Source organism: Bos javanicus, chromosome 22, assembly GCF_032452875.1.
Source record: "Bos javanicus breed banteng chromosome 22, ARS-OSU_banteng_1.0, whole genome shotgun sequence".
NCBI classification, from domain to species: Eukaryota; Metazoa; Chordata; class Mammalia; order Artiodactyla; family Bovidae; genus Bos; species Bos javanicus.
In genome coordinates, this window is record NC_083889.1 from 13,125,443 (window position 1) to 13,149,370 (window position 23,928).

The 23,928-nt window shown below is 45.7% G+C and overlaps 1 protein-coding gene across 2 annotated transcripts in view; it reads left to right on the top strand.

Moving 5' to 3' along the window:
• The window catches only part of MYRIP (myosin VIIA and Rab interacting protein), a 230,431-nt gene that overhangs the window by 184,541 nt on the left and 21,962 nt on the right, over positions 1-23,928 (top strand). For both annotated transcript variants that reach the window (XM_061396028.1, XM_061396029.1), the window contains exon 11: positions 1,665-1,904. In XM_061396028.1, coding sequence (XP_061252012.1) covers positions 1,665-1,904 — 240 coding nt within the window. The remainder of the gene's footprint in view (positions 1-1,664; positions 1,905-23,928) is intronic.

Genomic DNA, 23,928 nt, shown 5'->3' on the forward strand with positions numbered 1-23,928 from the left:
TTAAACAACCAATTTCGTCCATCATCGTTCGAGTCTGTGGAGCTGCTCTCCAACTTCATCTTCTGAGTCATCTAATAATTGTGAAATGTTGTTCTCTCAGTTTTTTTTCCTTTGCCATTATGAAAAATTTGAATTCCCAACTGTATACAGTGAGCTAAAAGCAGACTCAAAATGATGATGATTTATTTCCATGTTGAATCATCCTTCTAAGTAATTCCATTTTTCTCTTTTGTTATTCTAGTCTCTTTTTTAGCATAATTGGAAGTATTTGATGAGTAATGATGAAAGATAATTCCCAGGATAATAAAACAGCAAAATATTTCCAAAGATAAGGAAAATGAGATCATGAAAATCTTGTCATGTGTCTTAGATTTATAAAAGGATCCAATGAACCCAGATAATAATTGCAAGATGGAAGGAGTTTTATTTACAGAATTAGTACATTTTCTCTTTGTTCTTCGGGAGTTCTTCAATAAAGAATAAAAGTCATGAAAGACCAAGCCTTTTAAACAGATAGAACAACTCAAAGAGGAAATTCAAAAGCTAATATTGTGTGCAGTGGACCCTGATGGTACGCTGGGGGTTATCTTGTTAAAATTCCATACACATCTGTCCAACATGAGGTGAAGAATAGAGTGAGACTTAACGATTTCCATGTCTTCCTGGAGTTCCCCAGGCCCGGTCAGGGCTCTACTCATAGAGGGAGCTCTAGGAGATGGTAGGAGCCAGAGATGTAATTGTGTGACTATCAAGGGAAGGTGGCATAATATTCCTTAACTGTGCACAAGAACCTCACACCATCTCAAAATCTTTGTGATCTGCCCAGAATACGGTTCTTTCCTCTTTCCCTTTTAGCTGGGTAACTGCTGCACTTTGAATCTCAACTCAAACATCACTTCCACAAGCCAGCTTTCCCTAACTCCCAGCCCTCCCATCAGGCGCCCCTTAGCAGGGCTGTCAGAGCCTCCATCCCCACCCCTGCTTCTCTGCACTTAGCAGGGTTTTAGTGTCTCCTCCACTGGGAGCTGGTGGAGGTTTGCTCAGACTTGCATCCTCAGTACCAGCACAGTGTTGCCCCTAGTAGCCACTGGATAAGTATTCTGCAAATGAAAAACACTGAATTCACTTTTCTGACTACAGATGCTCACCTGCCTAAAGTTTTGTTTTGTTTTGTTTTTTTAATTGAAGGATAATTGCTTTACAGTATTGCATTGGTTCTGCCTAAAGTTCTAACAAAGTGTTAAGATGCATATGTTTGAGAAAGGAAGAATAAAAAGTAAGAGCTCATCCATAGGGAAAGCAGATCAAGCAAGAGCCTCATTTTCTGGTTTAGTTTACCTTCATTTTCATTGACCTTTGGTGGTTTAGTCGCTAAATCATGTCTGATTCTTCAACCCCATGGACTGGAGCCCACAAGGCTCCTCTGTTCATGGAATTTCCCAGGCAAGAATACTGGAGTGGGTTGTCATTTCTTTCTCCTGGGGATCTTCCCAACTCAGGGACTGAACCCCCATTTCCTATGTCTCCTGCCTTGCAGGCAGATTCTTTATCCGCTGAGCCATCAGGGAAGCCTCATGTAAAGGACTGACCTTTACCTGGCGATTATCGGGAACAACAGGGCTGTAGCAGAGGGTCTTCAGCTCGTGATTCTGGCTTTCCTTCAGGTGCCAGGTGGTTTATCAGAGACTGACACCAGCAGTGAGGCTCGGCACCCCCGGGCCAGCACAGACACCACAGAAGAGAAACGGAGGAACAGGCTGTACGAGCTAGCAAGGAAAATGAGTGAGAAGGAGACTTCTTCTGGGGAGGATCAGGAATCCGAGCCCAAGACCGAGTCCGAGAACCGGAAGGAAAGTCTGTCCTCTGAAGACAACAGCCAGAGTGTCCAGGAAGAGCTGAAGAAGGTAAGGGCTGTGAAGTCACAGCAGACAGCCCAGTCTCTGCCCGGTCTCTTGCCGCTGGGGCGAGGCTCTGTATTTGTGCTGAGATGTGCTGAGACCCCAAAGAGCACTCTCTAAGATGCCCATCCCTGTGCACTTGGGAGAGCCCAGGAAAACTTGACTTGATTAATGCAGAGTTATTCAATCAGGAAAATAGCCCCGCATGTCCTTGGATATCTCCCAAGACCTGTCATATCCCATCTTTCATCAAGACAGCCCTTGCCTTTCGAGTCTGTAATGTAGTACCCACAGTCTTTCTTACTGGTAAGAGCTGTGTTATTTCGCACCACCCTCCCCCCGAGGAATGTTTCCTGTGGATTGAGGGCATCTAGCCAGCCCTCTTTCAGCCAGTGCTAAAGCTTCATCTCATAGTATAAAGTCTTCACACTGAAAGTTGCCTTCTAGGTCACTATCTCTGCAGTTTTCAGATTTGGGCTTGACTTACTTAGAACCTTTCCCAAACAAACCTTATATGGAATCCCAGGGTTCTAATCAGATACAAACACTGCTGGTCCGAGGGGTCCCCCAAACCCCAATCACTTGATCTTCAGTCCCACTGTCCTCTCTTCCTTCCAGGCCCAAGTAGGCCACCGAGTTCCAAGGGACGTGGTGTGAAAACCACAGAAAACAGACCCTGCCTCTGGCAGAAGGGGATCCCAGCCTCTCTCCCACCATCCTCCATGACCTGCCTGGGCCCCCCCCACAGCTCCTCCCTAAGTACGTCCACCCTAGACTCGACCCCGCTGCCTCCGGTGGCAGGGGAGAAGCCAGCATTTGTTCAGCGTCTCCTATGTGTCTGGTGCTTTGCATGTGTCAGTTCATTTAATGTAAAACCTCTGAGGCAGACACAGCCCCATGTGCAGAGGAAGAAACTGAGACCAGTCGTGAAGGTCCTTGCTCAAGGCCTACAGCTAGTAGGTTTCGGAGGCTGCATCACAAACCTCTTGGCCTCAAGTCACAGGCTCCTTCCTCTATAAGCTGCTGCTTCCGAAACTCAGATTACATCTTGTCTGGTAATATCTCAAATTCTTTGTACTTAGGATCCATTTTTTCCCTATTCTGAGAGTAGGCTCTCTAAGCTAATGACTGCTGGTAACCCATATATATAGTCCGTGAGCCCCCTTCATCTGCTCAGCAGCCAAGCTGGGGTGCTAAGCAGGGTGCTGGCCAGCCCAGGAGGGACCATCATAGAGCAGTCTGCACCGTCCTTCATGGCTGAGCCCCTGAACCTTCCAACACCTCACCCTCTGCCTTTCACTCATTCCCAGCCCATCCTCCATAACCATTGAATCCTCCCTCATAAACCAGCCAGTTCCTGTGCGTGGGGATGGCGTATCCCTCTTTCCCCTGGCACGTCTGTGGGTGGAGAGCAGATTCTGGCCTTCACAGGCAGCCCTTCCCTGGGATGTGGGCTCCAACCCCTTGCCTCCTCTCCAGTTATGAGCTTTGATCCTCTCTGCTGCTTGAACCGATGCCCCATTACAGTCACATTTTGTCTGCTAGGGCTGAGAGCCAGAGGGCAACTGAAGCATAGCGTGTTATTTCTTACGATGACTCCACATCCTACTGACTTTGCTGCCTCGTGGTCCCAACTCACGCTGTACCGGTGGGGTGCTGGGCTGGGATGAGTCCAGCACATTCAACCCCCATTCACCTGCGAGCCTCACCTTCTGGAGGCACAGCCACCCATCTGTACTGGGCTCTGCTGGGTGGAATGTGAACAGGAAACGGAGGCAAGTCCTGGGCACTTTGACCCTTCCTGCCTCCACCCTGCCCTGTGCCCTCGCTGAGTAGGAAATTAGGGGCATCACTTTTATCCAAACTCCCAAATGTGCCAGTTTCCCAAAGTTAAAGTTTTTCCCACCACCAACCATGAATCAGTGTATATAAAAACGCAGATAGCAAACCAAAAGAGAAAATTAATATATCTTTCTCCATCAAGAATGGGTTACTCTGATTAAAGGAAAACAGAAATAGAGGTTCATCTATGGAAGGTTGTTTAGAATCAGAAGAGTGTAGAGAGAGGCTTCAGGGCTAGACAGAGTGTGAAACACAGCCATGCAGTTTGCAAACTCTGGACTTTGGTTCTAAGTCCAGGCCTTTTCTTGTCTGCTCACTACACCTGCTCCTAGCTGCCCTCTGTGGCCCCTCCGGTCCTTTGTCCACTCAGCAGCTGGAGCTGCCCTGTGGCCCTTGAACTTGCTCCCAGCATGTCAACAAGCCCACGTGCACCTTGTTTTTATATCTATCCCTAGGACCCTGTCTGGGTCTTCATGGTTGATTGGACAAATGCACGTTGGCCTCATCTGTACAATGGGTATAACCATGCCCCTTTATAGAGTTGAGACAACTGAAGTTTACAGCATAGGCGTAACACAAAGCCGGAGCCCAGCAAATAGTAATAACCTCAGAGCCCCTTTAACAACCTCAAGGAGAAGAAACTTCGCTGTTGTGAAATGACACCCCTGTGCTAGCACTGAAGGAAGAGCTTAGTACCTATTTCCCATCCATGCATGCAGTGTCAAGCCAGAGGTCTCTAACCACATGTGGTGCTTTGTCATGCTCTGAAGAATGGGACGGGGAAAATACTGCATCAGAACCTCCCAGGTCACTCCCTTCAGGACCAGAGTGAATATGACTGCCCTTGTAATATGACCACAACCAGTCTGTGCAGTGCACACACGCAGACACACACACCTTGGTTGGGGAGTGGATCTGGGCTAAAGAGACTGTTCCAGAAACTGTTAGTGCTCGCCTTATCTCTTTACTGTGCTGCTGCACACTGACCCAAGGTCCACCTGCCTGGGGTCCCTGACACAGCAGGAGTGCCCCTTCCTGTGCAGAAGGCAGGCCGGGAGTGTCTAGACTCTAGACACTGGTCTAGAAGCACAGTCTAGGCAGTGCTCCCCTCCCCGAAAAGAGCCCTATCCAGTGACTGATAGAGTATAAATCCTCCAGCTCCTTTGCCTCTGCTGGGGCAATGACCTTGGGATGTATGCTGCCCACTGATGCCCAGTAGATCTTGCTCTGGGCACCTGCAGTGAGGACCAGCTCAAGCAGGCTGTCTTCCCTTCCCTGCCTCTCTTCTCCACTCCTCCACTGGTTCCTGGGACCACTTCTCAAATAAACTCCAAGCACTCGAAGCCATGTTTTGGGGTCTGCTTTTGGGGAAACCAGACTGAGGCAGTAACCAAACCAGAGAACACATGGAGCCCCAGATCACAAACACTCACTGCAGTGTTTGTGACTGAGCAGTGGGGAAATCTAAAAGCCTAGCTGACTGTTAGCAGCCTCTGCCTGACCTGGAGGATCCCTCATACAGACAGAGCCTCATCCAGACTTCACATCCCTCCTGCCTCTACCGTGGATTCTGCAATCTGGGGTCCATAGCAGAATAATGTGCATATTCCCATCAACACAGGGACATCAGCGGCAGGTCAGTGTCCTTAGTATGACAACCCATGTAGAAATTAGGGCTTCACAGTCTTGTCCAGCAGCAGAAGAACCATTTTAGAAATAGGCTTTTTCTGGACGGGAGTCAGCCCTTGGCTGTAGACAGAACTGGTCCCTACAGCTGATTCACTTTGGCTGGGTGTTCCCTGCCTGAGGATGAGTTAAGGATGATCACTGCCATTTGAGTTTTAACTACCTGAAGAACCAGCTTGTAAAGCTTGGGGCTAGTCCAGAAACCTGGACTCCTAGAGGGTTATATTTTTAACTGAAGCCATCTTGGTTCCATTGAACCTCAGTGGTCAACCTTCCATACCTTGGGATCCTTCAAGCCCAGGAATGAGCCTTTGCTTCTCCTCCACCACTAGGCAGGTGACTGTGCCAATGGTTATGGGAGAAAGGGCTGGCTAAAGTGCTTCCTAGAACCATCTGCCTCTAGATATGTAGGTGCTGTGTTCCTGAGGGCAGGATGTAAAGAAGGACCAGGAACTCCTGGCCGGAGTTTGGAGACTACCTGCAGGGGCTGGATCTCCCACAAACCCCTTATCTCCCAGACATACAGCAGAGACCCCCAAGGTCCCTTCTGGCTCCAAAGAGTCATGGCTCTAGACATGTCATGAATTAAATACATTTTTGTTTCCTGAAATAAGTGTCATTTATTACACTATTTATATGACAGAAGATGTCCTGTGTGTCAATCTTTTGGAAAATGAGTGTTTGTTGAAGACCCAGATTAGTGAATTCTTGCATTATAGTCAAATCCGTACATGCAATGTCTTAAAGGCATTATTTAAATGTCTTTGTTTATTAATTATCACAGGTAACTGAATCATTGTGTTTTATTTTCACAAGGGAGTCACAGACCAGCAGGTATCTCCCCTATCCACAGTTTCATGAAATAGTTCTCATCAAAGTACTGAGCAAAAAGTAGTAAGTGCCTTTCTCTGCAAATAAGAGATAAATCTGTACATCTTCTCACAGCCACTCCTCATTAATTAGTATCAAGTCACATAGAAACACAGTCCTGGTCAATGGTCAGCCAGACAGATTGACTGTTGTCCGAGAAAGCCCAGAGCTGTAGGTCTCTGCAGCGTAACGTGCTGTGAAACACGTGTTGCTGTCACATAAAGTCAAGTCCTGTCCGCACGTGTCTCACCCTTGTAAAACGGCTCACCATCCACATGAGGATTCAGTGTCTCTCACTCGAGGTAGCGTGATTTGAGAAGCGTGTCTCCGTCTTCGGTTGGTGCTAATTTGAATATAAGGTTCAATCCTGACTTGTATCTTACAAGCTGTCCTGATCTCAGGAGGCCTTATGCCTGTTGAGGAATCAACACTTCTTTTCTAAGATTCTATTAAACAACTGGCTGTAGGGAAAAATAGAAACTTCACCACTTAGAGCTACAGCTCTTATCCACAGCGCTTGAACAGGTGAGGTCCCACCTCACCGTGTTGTCACGGGCATCCCTCATCCCCACACTCTTGTCCTCCGTGTGTGGGGGACGGGCCTTTGAGGTTGGGAAGAGAGTTCGGGGTTCTCTCCTGGATCTTGAGGACTTCAGCAGAACATCTTCCTCTCTAGGCAAAAGATGAGCTAAGCCCTTGAGAATTAATATTCTCATAATGCTAGTAGATAAAAGGGCAGTCTACATAAGCAGACAGTTGACCAAAAATAAAAAAGAATAAGGTGAATGACCAATAAGCATATGAAAAAATATTCAATTTTCATTGTATCTCAACTGTATTCAATGCAACACCCAGCCCATACTTGGCATATGTTTTGTACATTCATTCATTTTTTTCCATTCAGCAGAAGCACACTGAGGCAATGGGAAGACAGCCATGAACAGGGCAAAGTTTAGCATTTGTTCAGACAAGCAATAAAAATGCAAATTGAAATAATGAAATGCCACTTGCCTAACAAATTAATGGTTAAAAAGGATGATAATTTATGTTGGTAAGAGTTCAGAGGACCAGGCAGTCTAACATACACAAAGTAGCACATATTAGCACGGGTGACTTGGTGACTCAAAGCAATCCAAGTGTGCATACCCTTTGACCCAGCAAATATACTTTCGATCATTTATCCTGAGGAATAACTAGACAAGCAGCCAAGGGTATATCACAATGCAGATCATTAAGTGTTATACTTTTATATTAGGAAAACCTTGAAACAACCTAAGTGTCCAACAATAGGGAGTTTTGGGAAAATGGAGAGGATGAGGTCCAGAAAACAGGTGGGGTGTCAACAATGGAACAGCAAAGACAGAATGGTCCAGATATAAGTAAGTGGGTAAATTTGATTTTTAGGAAGATGAACAAAATTTGTTTTGTGTTCTAAGCCTCCCCGAACCCCTTGCCCCACTTACTGAAGCAAAGTGCACAGTAAAGCCAACCCACTGACACTGGGTTGTGAAGGAAAGTTTATTGCAGGGCGCTAAGCAAGAGTGGGGATGGCTAATGCTCAAAAGGTGGGAACTCCCCGATGGCTTTCAGGGAAAGGTTTTTAAAGACAGGGTGAGGGAGAGGGTTGCAGGGTGCGTGATCGGCTTGTATACATTCTTCTGATTGGTTGGTGGTGAGGTAATCGGGAATCAACATCATCGACCCTCTGATTCCGTCCTGTCTGGGACCTTCATGATGGTGGTCAGCATGCAGTAAACATGGTCCACCTGATGGGGGTTTTGGTGTCTGCAAACAGCTCAAAGGACATGGCTCAGAAACGTATCTATAGCCCTTGAGAGGAACTAAAGGTCTTTGACTTTGTTTAATGGCTAAACTATTATTTTGTCTCGCTTGACTGTTTTTCTTTGTTTCTGCATTTTCTCACTTCTAAATGTATTAAATTTACTCTTTAGAACTCAGGTTTGGCTTAGGAAGGTAAAGTCTTTCTATAAACAAGAGGCAGGCCGAGGACATAGGAGAGTCTGTCCTGGGAATTCCCCATAGGGTCCTGTTGGTTACATCTCTAGCCCCCTGAACTAGAAGGCAAGTTTGCCTTCTGAAAGTGAGGGGACGGTGAAATTGGATTGTCAGGATTGTGGACAGGGTTTGAAATAGCTATTGCATAGAATAGCAGAAAAATGTGTGGAGAAATATAAAGGATCCCCAGGGTAAAATCAGAGATCAAAAACATTTACTGGAGTTACAAAGAACATGTAAAAGAAAACAGCAACTCTGCGCTCTAAATATAAAACAGATAAACAATTCAGACCTACAGTATAGCACAAGGACCTATATCCAATATCTTGTAATAACCTACAATGAAGAAGAACCCGAGAAAGGATAGATAGTTATGTTTAACTGAAGCACTGTGCTGTATACCTGAAACTCACACAACATTGTAAATCAACTTCAATTAAAAAAAATAGAATATAGCAAATTTGATGCAAATGAATGCAAAATAAAAATTCATCCTATTCAAAGAAAAGGTCTAGTAAGAGCAGGTCTATTCACGAATCCAGCTCATTCAGCACAATACACAGTACAGCTCAAGGGGTTCTGGGGTTTCCATGAGAACTCCCCATTTCATAACCAAGATTTACAGATATGAATCTCAAACCAGATTGGAGGGGTGGGGAGATAAAACAGAAATTCCCTGGTGGCTCAGTGGTAAAGAATCCGCCTGCCAATGCAGGAGACATAGATTTGATCCCTGAGTAGGAAAGATCCCCTGGAGAAGGAAATGGCAACCCACTCCAGTATTCTTGCTTGGAAATTCTCCTGGACAGAGGAGCCTGGAGGGCCATAGCCTATGGAGTCACAAAAGAGTTGGACACGACTTAGCAACTAAACAACAATCCATCCATAATAGGAAAAAAAAATGTGAAGTTAAAACTTAACAAGAAAACTGCAAATCTCTAAGAAACCTACCAGTTTGCTGGTAGGAAGGACCATGCAAAGAAGAATTCTTCCAAAATGAGGATAGACATTTAGTGTAATTCAAATAAAAATCTGAACCAGAAGTTTTTTAACTTTTCAAAAGGATTAAAAAAATCATCTGATAAAATAAAGAATAATCTAGAAATTTTTAGAAAAATAAAGAGGACCTATTAAGATAGTACATTGTTTTAAAGACAGAGTAATTAAACTTATGAGATATGAGTAAAGGATGCAATGAAATAGTTCAGAAGTATGGTCTAGAATATTCTTAATTTAACTCATGATTTATCTCATATTTACCACCCACCCACCTCTTACCCCTGGTCAGGCAGAGATCAATTTTTAAGAAATGTGTTGAGACATACGTGCACTTGTTCTTTGGGAGGGAGTGATGTGGCCGGAGAGGAAGGTCCTTAGTGTTCACCCAAATGAAGGAATTAATGGCCATCCCTGGTTGGCAGGCCCAGCATTAGGTACAGGAGACACTAACAGAAAAGATGCCAACTTCCTGTGAGAAGTGGTAGCACAAGTTCTAGAGTTTGAATCCCTATTCATTTACCATTTGTTCAACAAATAATTGTTGAACTATTCTAAGAGCTAGAATAATACAGTAGGGACTGGCGAGGAAAGGTCCCTGCTCTGCTCTGGTGGGATTTCCCTGCTGTTGAGGGGTGACAGCTGAGAAGTGTGTAAACACACGCAGTGGAAGGTGTGCACAGTTACCAGTGCCCAAGAAAAGATTCAGCAGGAGAGTCATGGATGCAGCTGGGAGGAGGACGTGTCCTGGATGGTCCTGACTTTTCTGACCGACTGTGCTTTCCACTGAAACCCAAAGGACAAGAAGAAAAACGTCAGGCAAAGATCTAAAGGAAGGGCTTTCCAGGCAAATACATGCAAGGCCTTAAGGTGGAAATGACCTTGACAAGTTCAAGGAACCGCCTAAAGATGTAGAGTGGCTGGGGCAACATAGCCATGGAGAGAGAGATGAGGAGCCAGAGCAAGCCAGCCATGTGGGCCGTGCAGAGAACATCGGCTTCTGTTCTGTGTGAGATGGGAAGAACCTGGAAAGATTTCAGCAGGAGGATCCTATATTTATGAAGATCGCCTTGGTTGCCAGGTGCACCTCCTTTCCAAGTGAACGTGGAAGGTGGTTTCCTGTGTCACTAGGCTATTTCAGAGCCAAGCACGTGCCCTTGCAGAACCCTGTTTACCGACAGCCATGGGGAAGTGTTTCCAGTGAGTATCAGGAACTGATTTTCTGAACAGCCAGTGTGCAAAAAGCAAAAGAGATCGACGACCATGAGTACCATGGTCAGGGAGGGAGTCCTGCCTGCTGAAGACTTGCCCGGGCAGGTTTGGTCACAGGTAGTGGCCCCAGCGTTCCCTTCCTCTCTCATCGTTACCAGGTCCTGGAGCAGCCATGCTCAGGTGCCTGCATCAGACTACGGGGACTCCACCCAGGAAGGGAGAGAAAATGACCTCAGAGAGACATACAGACCAGTGGGTTTAACTCCATAACTAAACTAAATGTGCAAATAGCAGACTTTTAAAATTCATTTCAATCATCACCATCAAAAATAATCTTATTTTTTTCATGTATAACTTTGATCATCAAAATCTAGATGATTTCAGAACCCAAACATCCCCAGAGGTCCATTCTCTAATCTCTGTTACATTTCATGTCGCAGTTTATTACACATGCTAATTTATTAGGTCCATGCTCCAATTTCTTTCCACAATTCTGTGCCACCTTCTTACATCAAGTCACTCTCTGGGGACATGAGTCTGTTCATGGAGAATGTATTTTGACGGGTGGTAGAGGCATCGCTGGAGCGCCTTATGTTTCATGAGAACTGAAACATATTTGCACTGAATTTTTCTAACAGATTTCTGTCATCTATTTAGGATGACATATGGAGTTTCTTTTCTTACCTTTGAGGAAGAAAAAAATACATGAAATCAGGGCATTTGGACAAATTTCCTTGCTTGCTCTGGTGGTTTGATAGGAGCATTTCATAGAGCCAAGGCAGCACCTGTGATGTGGGACAGAACAGTAATGAGCAGGCTGGGAAGTCTGGATCACATTTGGAGCAGGTTTCCTCAGACACCACATTCTCATTCACTCTGGTTGCCCTGGTGGCTCCACCTCAGGTAGGCTCAGCAAGGCTCAGAACAGGAGCTGGTCCCTCGGGAGATCTCAGGTTTTGGTGTGTGGCTTGCTCATTGGTGTACAAATCAACATGGGCTTCCCTTGTGGCTCAGCTGGAAAAGAATCTGCCTGCAGTGTGGGAGACCTGGGTCTGATCCCTGGATTGGGAAGATCCCTGGAGAAGGGAAAGGGTACCCGCTCCAGTATTCTGGCCTGGAGAAATTCCATGGACTGTATAGTCCATGGGGTCACAGAGAGTCAGACACCACTGAGCGACTTTCACTTTCACTTTTTTCCTGATGGTGCTAGTGGTAAAGAACCTGTCTGCCAATGCAGGAGACGTAAGAGACTCAGGTTCGATCCCTGGGTCAGGAAGATCCCCTGGAGGAAGGCATGACAACCCACTCCAGTATTCTTGCCTGGAGAATCCCATGGATAGAGGAGCCTGGTGGGCTACAATAGGGTCGCAAAGAGTTGGACAAGACTGAAGCAACTTAGCACACAGCACATACAAATCGACAAGCTCATTCTGATTGGTGTCACTTGGTGGAGGCTGCAGGCCCTTCTCTCTGTTGTTCATGGATTTGATTATTCAGTTAGATTCTGTTCTTCCATCACTTTCTGCAGTATGTTACGTCCCGGGAATGGTGCTGGTGGAGGAGGTGGTGTGGCTGGTGGGAAGGAGCGTGGGCTTCAGAGACCAGAGACTCTGGGCTCCAGTCCCAGCCATGCATCTTATTCCCTGAGCCACGGTTTCTTCCTCTCTTGAGATGGGATGAAAACAGCCTCCACGTAAGGTTGTTGTGAGGGTTACATGAAACCTTGAACAATCTGTGCCGGTCAGACAACCAGTGCCGGTCAGACCCAGCACAGCGGGGACATACATTAATGCTGAGCTGGAAGGAAGGAAGGAAGAAATCCTTCCTTCCTTCTCGCTTCCCCTCAAAGGGCTTTCTCAGGAGCAAGATATCCCAGGAGAGAAGGTGAGGTCCTGTATGCATTTTACGCAAATTGAACACTGAAGACTTTTCTCCTCTGCCTGTAATTCCTTCATGGGAGCCAACATGTCTTTAGAAGGTTCTGTTAAAGTTTTTTCTGTTACTTGGGATGTCCACAGTCCCCTGCTCGCCCCTTAAAGAACATCCATTTGTCACAGGGCTGAAAGGAAAACTGGAGAGCCCCGCCTGTGTACCCTGTTCTTGTTTTTAACTAAAGCCAACTACGAAGATTGTTCCCCTACCCCAAAACCTGCACAGAAGCCTTGACATCAGAATTACTGGATTCAGGGACTTCCCTGGTGGTCCAGTGGCTAAGACTCTACACTTCCAATGTAGGGGCTGTGGGTCTGATCCGTGGCCAGGGAACCAGGATCCCGCATGCCCTACAGGCAGAGAGAAAAATAGCTAGATTCAAAATATAGACTGAATCAGTGATTTGGGGGTTATTCCAGTTTGACATTTGGCAATCACTCTGTCTCCTGGACTGTGAGAAAGGAGCTTTGGAATCTTATGTTTTTTTCCTTATTTCAAAAATCTAATGAGATTTTCTCTCCCTCGATGTTTAAATCTCCTTGAATGGCATGAGTTTCTTCCAGATCCCTCAGCTGGAACGCACAGCAGCATCTTGCCCTCTCCCTGTTTGCTCCATGGCCACAGCATTCTTCCCATTCTCCTGCCAGAACAGTGTACCTTTCATCCATTTGTCCCCACTGCAGCTGCCCCACCTCAGCCCTTGCGACCTGGGAGTCAAGCTGCACCAATCATGACCTACACTCATCTCTGCCTCTGATTCTCCCAGGCCCTAAGTCTGTCCTTCCTTTAGCAGTCAGAATTTCCTTCCTAAGGCCTCAGCCTCTCAAGCTGGCATGTTAAGAACCTAGGCTTTGAAATGGGGCAGACCTGGGTGTGGGTCTTGGCTCCTTCAGGGCAAACCACGTCACCTCTCTAAGCACAGTTCCTCACCTGTAAGATAGAGTAGTCATAATTCCTACATTATAGGGAGGTTCCTAGATTAAATGAGGCTCTCAGATCCTGGCACGCAGTAAGCACTCAGTAAATGACAGCTCTTCGTTCTTCAGTTCTGATGCAAAGAGCTGACTCATTGGAAAAGGCCCTGATGCTGGGAAAGATAGAAAGCAGGAGGAGAAGGGGATGACAGAGGACAAGATGGTTGGATAGCATCACCGACTCAATGGATGAGTTTGAGTAAACTCCAGGAGATGGTGAAGGACAGGGAAGCCTGGTGTGCTGCAGTCCATGGGGTCACCGAGTCGGACACGACTGAGCAACTAAACAACAAAAAATGCCAGCTCTGGATAACAGCAGTGGAAACCTGAGATGGCACCGAATCACCAGCTGTTCAAGATGCAGACCCCTGAGCTTGGCCTTCAGGGTGCTGTGGGACCCAGGCCGCCCTCTCTTTTCCCATCTGTCATCCTCTGCACACCCTGGACTGCAGTGCCATTCCCCGTGCGCGTCATGCCGCCTCATCTCCAAGGCCGATGTCTTTACTCCCTTCAGCCGCAAGTATCCTGCTCATCCTTCTTGTGCTTCCAGACACACTCCAAAGTCACATGCTAATGGAACCTGCTTGTCTCTCTACAGGTCTCAGCCTGTAGCTCCCAGGGTAGAGTAGGACTTATCTCCTGCTGTTTGCTGGGGGTCTTCCTACCCTTATCCTGTCTCTGCCCTCTGAGGACAGGGGCCATGCTTACTCACTCTGCATCCCCTGCAGGGCCCAGGGCAGTGCCTGGCAGAAAGCAGATGCCTCCTGAAGGCTGGAATTAAATTAGTGATGATAGGAAACAGCAGATGATGTTTGAGTGCCTGGCTTGTTCAGTTGCCCAGCTAGGCAATGACGTGCCTGTTTTTTCTTGCCTGTCAGCATACATGGTTCAGTGTGCTCACTACCAGGAAACAAAGGGTCCTATGCACATGTGTGTGTCAGTGGCAGGTTGCCTCCTGTTGCTTCTTAGGACAGACTGTTCTGTATTCTGATATTACATCTTCCACTTTGGGGTGTTAAGGTATCTCTTCTTTATGAAATTATGATGAGGGCAGACAATAATACAGCATGCTGCTGCTGCTGCTAAGTCGCTTCATGGTAGCTTTTTAAAGAAATATTCTTACTTAGCAAGAGAAAAAAATTGGGAAACAGCAGCAAAGTGTAACTTTTTTTGGTTAAAAAACAGTTTTAAAAAGCATTTTTTCGAAACACCAAGTAAAGGTTTCTGTGGTGGTCCAGTGGTTAAGAATCTGCATGCTAATGCAGGAGGCACTGGTTTGATGCCTGGTTGGGAAGATCCCACGTGCTGCAGGGCAACTAAGCCTGTGTGCCACAACCACTGAGCCTGTGCTCTCGAGCCTGGGAGCCACAGCAAGAGAAGCCAGCGCAACGGGAAGCCAGCACACTGCAACTAGAGAGCAGCCCCCACTCGTCGCAACTGGAGAAAGCCCGCGCACCAGCGAAGACCCAGCACAGCTAAAACAAACAAATAAAGCATGTTTAAAAGTACTGAAAAAAAGAAAACAAGTAATCAAGGAAAGTTGTTTCAAGAACACAGTACATAATAAAAGGTGTCTAAGCCACTAGCCTTTACTGGTAACGTGCCCACCTTGAGCCAGCAGGGCAGGTGGGAGAGGTTTGAGTAGACGTGGACAGCTCTGTGTTCTGACTGATTCCATCTTCTCAAAAACCCCTTGAGCTGGATGGTGTTATCTCCATTTCACAGCTGAGCCTCAGCAAGATTATATCCCCAAAGTCATACAGTGTAACCTGAATTTCCTAAGCCTCATGGTCTGGTGTGTACACAGTGAGGAGGTCACCTTAGGATCCATCTCCACTAGGAAACCACAAGACCAGCGCACCCACTCATTCCCACTATCTCTCTCCATTATGTGGGGGAATCTAGGGTGAGGGTCTCCCAAGTGTTCATGATCCTCCTCTAGGGGCCCACCTGCTCAGGGCCTTCACCAGGCTGTTGCTGCCCACATGCACCCCAGGAACCGGCCCTGCTAGACACCTCCACAGAGGCTCCAGATCAGCAGGACCAGGGCCAGCTGATGACTTCTGTGGGCCTGAGCACTTCTGCCTTTGTGAACACTTTCCTCCACAAAAAAACATTGAAAACCATATTTTACAACTATGTTGGTATAAAGATCAATACTATGTATTATGTATGCTGGCCTGGATGAATCACAAGCTGGAATCAGTATTGCCAGGAGAAATATTAATGACCTCAGATATGTAGATGACACCACCCTTATGGCAGAAAGCGAAGAGGAATTAAAGAGCCTCTTGATGAAGGTGAAAGAAGAGAGTGAAAAAGCTGACTTAAAACTCAACATTCAAAAAATGAAGATCATGGCATCCAGTCCCATCACTTCATGGAAAATAGATGGGGAAACAATGGAAACAGTGTCAGACTTTATTTTCTGGGGCTCCAAAATCACTGCAGATGGTGATTGCAGCCATGAAATTAAAAGACGCTTGCTCCTCAGAAGAAAAGCTATGACAAACCTAGATAGCATATTAAAAAGCAGAGACATTGCTTTGCCAACAAAGGTCCATCTAGTCAAAGCTATAGTTTTTCCAGTAGTCATGTACAGATGTGAGAGCTGGACAATAAAAAACACTTAGCATTGAAGAGTTGATGCCTTTGAACTGTGGTGTTGGAGAAAACTCTTGAGAGTCCCTTGGGCAGCAAGGAGATCAAACGAGTCAATCCTAAAATAAATCAACCCTGAATATTCATTGGAAGGACTGATGATGAAGCTGACGCTCCAATACTTTGGCCACCTGATGCAAAGAACTGACTTCACTGGAAAAGACCCTGATGCTGGGCAAGATTGAAGGCAGGAAGAGAAGGGGACTACAGAGGATGAGATGGTTGGATGGCATCACCGACTCAATGGATATGAGTTTGGGCAAAGTCTGGGAGATGTGAAGGGCAGGGAAGCCTGGCATGCTGCAGTCACCATGAGGTCACAAAGAATCAGACATGACTGAGCAACTGAACAACAACAAAATGTATTTAAGACACGTGCCGAGACCTAAGAACTCATTTTTCCTTCCAATTTTCAAAGAAGTTAAGACATTTTCATGGGCCCCCTAAAAGAATGATGGGCCCTAGGTGCCATACCTGCTGAGCCCAATGGGTAAAGGAGGCCCGTTGCAAGAGCTTGTTGATGTGTCATGGATCCATGGACATCAAAACATTTTGCCCGCTTCTAAATCCCTGCCTCTTGAGAAACCTATATGCAGGTCAGGAAGCAACAGTTAGAACTGGACATGGAACAACAGACTGGTTCCAAATAGGAAAAGGATTACGTCAAGGCTGTATATTGTCACTGTGCTTATTTGACTTATATGCAGAGTACATCGTGAGAAACGCTGGACTGGAAGAAACAGAAGCTGGAATCAAGATTGCTGGTAGAAATATCAATAACCTCAGATATGCAGAAGACACCACCCTTATGGCAGAAAGTGAAGAGGAACTCAAAAGCCTCTTGATGAAAGTGAAAGAGGAGAGTGAAAAAGTTGGCTTAAAGCTCAACATTCAGAAAACTAAGATCATGGCATCTGGTCCCATCACTTCATGGGAAATAGATGGGGAACAGTGGAAACAGTGTCAGACTTTATTTTTCTGGGCTCCAAAATCACTGCAGATGGTGATTGCAGCCATGAAATTAAAAGACGCTTACTCCTTGGAAGGAAAGTTATGACCAACCTAGATAGCATATTCAAAAGCAGAGACATTACTTTGCCAACAAAGGTTCGTCTAGTCAAGGCTATGGTTTTTCCAGTGGTCATGTATGGATATGAGAGTAGGACTGTGAAGAAGGCTGAGCGCTGAAGAATTGATGCTTTTGAACTGTGGTGTTGGAGAAGACTCTTGAGAGTCCCTTGGACTGCAAGGAGATCCAACCAGTCCATCCTAAAGGACATCAGTCCTGGGTGTTCTTTGGAAGGAATGATGCTAAAGCTGAAACTCCAGTACTTTGGCCACCTCGTGCAAAGAGTTGACTCATTGGAAAAGACTCTGATGCTGGGAGGGATTGGGGGCAGGAGGAAAATTGGACGACAGAGGATGAGATGGCTGGATGGCATCACCGACTTGATGGACATGAGTTTGAGTGAACTCCGGGAGTTGGTGATGGACAGGGAGGCCTGGTGTGCTGCAATTCATGGGGTTGCAAAGAGTCGGACATGACTGAGCGACTGAACTGAACTGAACTGAAATCTCACAAAAACCCTAATATCAATGCCCCTTCAACTTCTACATGTTTAGGGCTTATTATAGGTGTCGGAACCATCCCTGAGGTGGAACTAGGAAATTCCCTCTTCTGCCCCAGAAATCTGAACATATCATTTAATCCTCAAAGCTTTTTTTCCCCACATTGTATTAAGCTGTTATGTCAAGGCTTATGTCAGGTCACATGAATAGATGGCCCGGGTCTTTGTCACAATCCCAGTTCACCACACAGCCAGACACTGGATCTGATTTGGCGCAGCTGAGACTGGCAGACACATGTGCATGCACACACCCAAGGGTGGAGCTGGTCCTGGGATCAGCCCTCCGACATTCCACCCTATTCTCTTCCTATTAAGCCAGGCACCTAAGGAGCCTGCCCACATGTTCACAAGCTTGAGCCACTCTGGCAAGGAGCATGCATGCTTATTCCAGCTTGGAATGAGTTTGTAGTTCTTTGTCCAACACAAAGCTTTGAGATGAATGATGACACTGGAACATTCTTAGGAGAATTTGCAAGGGTTGCAAATAAGCAGGGATATGTAGTGTTTAGGATGGAGATATTTTCTTCTTTTGAATTCTAAAGACTCAGAATCTCCGCCTGGTGACACTTCACATACTGCGAGTCTTTGGAAAACAGTTTATAAGGAAGAGTAAAAGGAGGGAGAATTTGTTCCTAAAAACATGTTTTTATAGGAAGAAAAAGGGCATGAGCTTCAGCATCAGTCCTTCCAGTGAATATTCAGGGTTGATTTCCTTTAGGATTGAGTGGTTTGCTCCCCTCGCACTCCAAGAGTCTTCTCTGACAAAAGATAGTCCACTGGAGAAGCGGAATGGCAAACTACTTCTATATTCTTGCCTTGAGGACCCCATGAACAGTATAGAAAGGCAAAAATAAGTTTGTGGGTAGTGAGACAAAAAGTAAAGGCAGAGTCTGCTCTGCACTGTGGTCCTCAGAGAGAAGAGAAAAGATCCAGGTGGGATTTATAACTGAATCCTGACATGGTCTTCTTCCTCCAGTCCATTGACATGGCCATTGGGTCAGGCTCCCGCCTCAGAGTGGTACATCACCTCCTTAAAGGTCTGAACTGGTCCTGTTGTTGGTTACGGTCAAGCAGGAAGCTGCGTCTTTGTTGAGATGGACACTTGTTTCATTGCCTCACTGGTGAGTGATGGAGGAAACAGGGGAGGTTTCTCATCACCTTCTGTACCCCAAGCATGGTCTATTTGTTACAGTCTGGTGATTGTGAAGTTGATATTATGGATTCAGTGTCCCACAAAGGGCTGTGACACAAACCAGACCCTAGAGGTGGACAGCCAGGCTCTCAGTGGTGACCACATGTGGTCAAGAGACTGGGGTGTGTCGGTGCATCACAAGAAATACATATCTGCCAGGTCAACACCTGAAAGCCCCTGTTCCACCCTGGAAAAGCAGTATCTGCTACCCTGAGCATTTTGAAAAGGAATCGTGCATCTACCTGGCACTTAGTAAATTTGTTGTTTGTGTTTCTTTGATTGCTAGAAGGTTGAATTTGGTTACTACTTCCGCGCACTGGCCGTTTTCATTCTGTCATCTGTGGGGCCCTTGGCCATGAGTGTCTTTGCATCCAGCCTTCCTGTTCTGCAGTGGCCCCTGTTCTGTCAGCTGATTTTCTCCACACTTTCACCTCTCCCTTATCTGATACCATGGACCTGTCACATTTGATCCATCTTACAATGAAAGTGCGGAGTAATGTCAGCTGCCATCGTAGAAAGCCCTCTCTGGCTCTGGGATCATGCTTTGTTTGTGCCATTCAGCTCGTGTCTCTGGGGCTGTAAGCAATAAAGCAGGAAGGCTGCTTTAGATTTTCGTTTCTCCCCCATACAGGGCTCCTTGCCAGCACCTCTGAATCCTCACCAGCTTTTTCATCTGAACAAAACCCTGTCCGGCGCTAAATATAGCTTTATTTCACACAATTGTAGACGGTGCTTTTCGACTTTTAAATCTAGACTGGGCAGGGAACAGGACATTTACATAACAAGACAGTGTGAGCCTTGTGACAAATCTAATCTCTTCTTGGGCTAGTGAGTTAACTAAGGAATGGGGAGGTTGGGCGCCCTGCTCCTATCACACAGCTAATTAAATCCCACTTATCTGCACTCCCAGTAGTTGCCCTGTCCACTCCTGTGCTCACGTCCAAGCAAGTCAGGAACACTCCTGTAGAACAGGCAAACATCCGATTTCCTAGAGATGGGATAAATTCCCTCCAAGTGCCCATGGGTTCCAGTTTGTGTTTCCCAGTAGAGAGCTGAACTGGGACACCAACCAACCAGAGTGATCTTGTCCAGTTTCCATGTAGTTTTTTTCTTTCAGTCCCTTCCCCAGCTGGAGGCTGGTTGCCTTCTGAATGGGACCACAGACCTGGTGAGCGAAACTCTGGTGCTCTCCACAGACCAGCTGCCAGGGATTGCTCACTCTCAATTAATGACAAATGCAAATACTTTCAGGGGGTCAGGAAAGTATGTCACCATGTCAAGTCACCTGGGTGGAGCTGAAGGCATGCCATGAGAGCAGGGATTTTACCCACTGTTCACTGCTTCTTCCCAGCACCTGGGGTAGAGTCAGCACATCACCAACCCCCAATAAAAGATGTAGACGAATTAGTGGCAGGGACTGCAGAGAACTGGGAGGTGCTTATCTCACAGAAAGCATTCTTGTCAGGGGAAAAAAAAAAACAAACCCACATGCCTCTAGGCACTATTTGGCTTCCAGCTGGCAACTCCTATGATTGAATAAACAAGGCTATTTATGGATGGAAAGTAAAAATGCCTACCAAGCAACACTGATGTCCAGCTCATCACTTTGATATTGTGTATTCTGTGGGCGTCAAGATGCAGATAACTCTTTCTGTTTAAGCACCTCTTATGTCCTTCCCATTTAGGTGCTTGGCCCTTTAATGACCCTGGACCAATGGGAGGTGTGTGTTAATGTTCATACTTGCCCTTCTGTCATGCTACCATCTAACCTTTTTTTCTGAATCCCTTAGTTACCATCTTTCTTCTCAAAAGATGTACAGAGGCACCTCTTCTACCAAATAAAGGGCAAACTTTGTAAATACAAGCCTTATCTATTAAGAGAAGGGTAACAAGTGTGTTTTCATATGTACAGTGTTGCCTTTTCTAAAATGGACTTCAGCAAACAATGGTGGTTACTTCATGCCAAAACATTTTGAGTCCAGGTCATCTCTAAAACATTGAGTTACAGGATTCTGGATAATAGAGTACAGCCTCTGCATGTTTTTCCTAAGGTGAAAGGTTGGCTTGGTCTCCACTACCCTTCGTCTGGCAGATGTGCATTGCCTTCCCTCCCTCTCATTTTCCTGATAACTCAGACTGATTTTTTGGTATGTAATGAAGTCCCTTGAACCAAAAGAAGCATAATTCTTGGATGAGTCAAGCAGCTATTATAGAACAGACTGACTGGAGAGCGGCCCTCTGAGCACATGTGCCTTAACCCTAGGATGACTGATAGATGCCAGGGTGAGACTCTAGTATGAGACCACGTGCCAGAGCCCAGAGCCAGCTTCTAGACTGTGAACTCAGCCAGACTTGTCACCTAGACACTTTGATTTCCTAGTGAAGTTGCAGGGCCACTGAAAACCTCCTTTAGTGAGATAAAACCTGTAGTAGAATTTACTTGGAGAAACAAGCTTTGCAAGATCAAGCCAGAGCTATCATGAATATTTGGTTATATATATTAGATTATATGAATCAGATTTCTCAAGAGGCAGATCAGGTGGTCTGGTATTCCCATCTCTTTCAGAATTTTCCACAGTTTATTGTGATCCACACAGTCAAAGGCTTTGGCATAGTCAATAAAGCAGAAATAGATGTTTTCCTGGAACTCTCTTGTTTTTTCCATGATCCAGGGGATGTTGGAAATTTAATCTCTGGTTCCTCTGCCTTTTCTAAAACCAGCTTGAACATCAGGAAGTTCACGGTTCACATATTGCTGAAGCCTGGCTTGGAGAATTTTGAGCATGACTTTACTAGCGTGTGAGATGAGTGCAATTGTGCGGTAGTTTGAGCATTCTTTGGCATTGCCTTTCTTTGGGATTGGAATGAAAACTGACCTTTTCCAGTCCTGTGGCCACTGCTGAGTTTTCCAAATTTGCTGGCATATTGAGTGCAGCACTTTCACAGCATCATCTTTCAGGATTTGGAATAGCTCAACTGAAATTCCATCACCTCCACTAGCTTTGTTCATAGTGATGCTTTCTAAGGACCACTTGACTTCACATTCCAGGATGTCTGGCTCTAGGTCAGTGATCACACCATCGTGATTATCTGGGTCGTGAAGATGTTTTTTGTACAGTTCTTCTGTGTATTCTTGCCATCTCTTCTTAATATCTTCTGCTTCTGTTAGGTCCATACCATTTCTGTCCTTTATCGAGCCCATCTTTGCATGAAATGTTCCTTTGGTATCTCTGATTTTCTTGAAGAGATCCCTAGTCTTTCCCATTCTGTTGTTTTCCACTATTTCTTTCCATTGATTGCTGAGGAAGGCTTTCTTATCTCTTCTTGCTATTCTTTGGAACTCTGCATTCAGATGTTTATATCTTTCCTTTTCTCCTTTGCTTTTCACTTCTCTTCTTTTCACAGCTATTTGTAAGGCCTCCCCAGACAGCCATTTTGCTTTTTTGCATTTCTTTTCCATGGGGATGGTCTTGATCCCTGTCTCCTGTACAATGTCACGAACCTCATTCCATAGCTCATCAGGCACTCTATCTATCAGATCTAGTCCCTTAAATCTATTTCTCACTTCCACTGTATAATCATAAGGGATTTGATTTGGTCATACCTGAATGGTCTAGTGGTTTTCCTTAATTTCTTCAATTTAAGTCTGAATTTGGCAATAAGGAGTTCATGGTCTGAGCCACAGTCAGCTCCTGGTCTTGTTTTTGTTGCCTGTATAGAGCTTCTCCATCTTTGGCTGCAAAGAATATAATCAATCTGATTTCGGTGTTGACCATCTGGTGATGTCCATGTATAGAGTCTTCTCTTGTGTTGTTGGAAGAGGGTGTTTGTTATGACCAGTGCATTTTCTTGGCAAAACTCTTGATAAATTTGTGTGCAGGTCAGGAAGCAACAGTTAGAACTGGACATGGAACAACAGATTGGTTCCAAATAGGAAAAGGAGTTCGTCAAGGCTGTATATTGTCACCCTGTTTATTTAACTTATATGCAGAGTACATTATGAGAAACGCTGGACTGGAAGAAACACAAGCTGGAATCAAGATTGCTGGGAGAAATATCAATAACCTCAGATATGCAGATGACAGCACCCTTATGGCAGAAAGTGAAGAGGAACTCAAAAGCCTCTTGATGAAAGTGAAAGTGGAGACTGAAAAAGTTGGCTTAAAGCTCAACATTCAGAAAACAAAGATCATGGCATCCGGTCCCATCACTTCATCGAAATAGATGGGGAAACAGTGGAAACAGTGTCAGACTTTATTTTTCTGGGCTCCAAAATCACTACAGATGGTGACTGCAGCCATGAAATTAAAAGACGCTTACTCCTTGGAAGGAAAGTTATGACCAACCTAGATAGCATATTCAAAAGCAGAGACATTACTTTGCCAACAAAGGTTCGTCTAGTCAAGGCTATGGTTTTTCCTGTGGTCATGTATGAATGTGAGAGTTGGACTGTGAAGAAGGCTGAGCACCGAAGAATTGATGCTTTTGAACTGTGGTGTTGGAGAAGACTCTTGAGAGTCCCTTGGACTGCAAGGAGATCCAGCCTGTCCATTCTGAAGGAGACCAGCCCTGGGATTTCTTTGGAAGGACTGATGCTAAAGCTGAAACTCCAGTATTTTGGCCACCTCATGCAAAGAGTTGACTCATTGGAAAAGACTCTGATGGTGGGAGGGATTGTGGGCAGGAGGAGAAGGGGACGACGGAGGATGAGATGGCCGGATGGCATCACTGACTCGATGAACGTGAGTCTCAGTGAACTCCGGGAGTTGGTGATGGACAGGGAGGCCTGGCGTGCTGTGATTCATGGGGTCGCAAAGAGTCGGACACGACTGAGCAACTGATGTGATCTGATATGAATCAGATAGATACCTTGAGAGGTACCAAAGGCATTAAAATTCCAGGCTTTCCTGCAAATGGGCAGTGTTTGAATTTCCAGTTTGCAAACCCTGTGATGGGCTAAGTAAAATTGATTATAGATGGACACCATTACTGCCAAGCAACATTGATCTCCTTCTTATTTC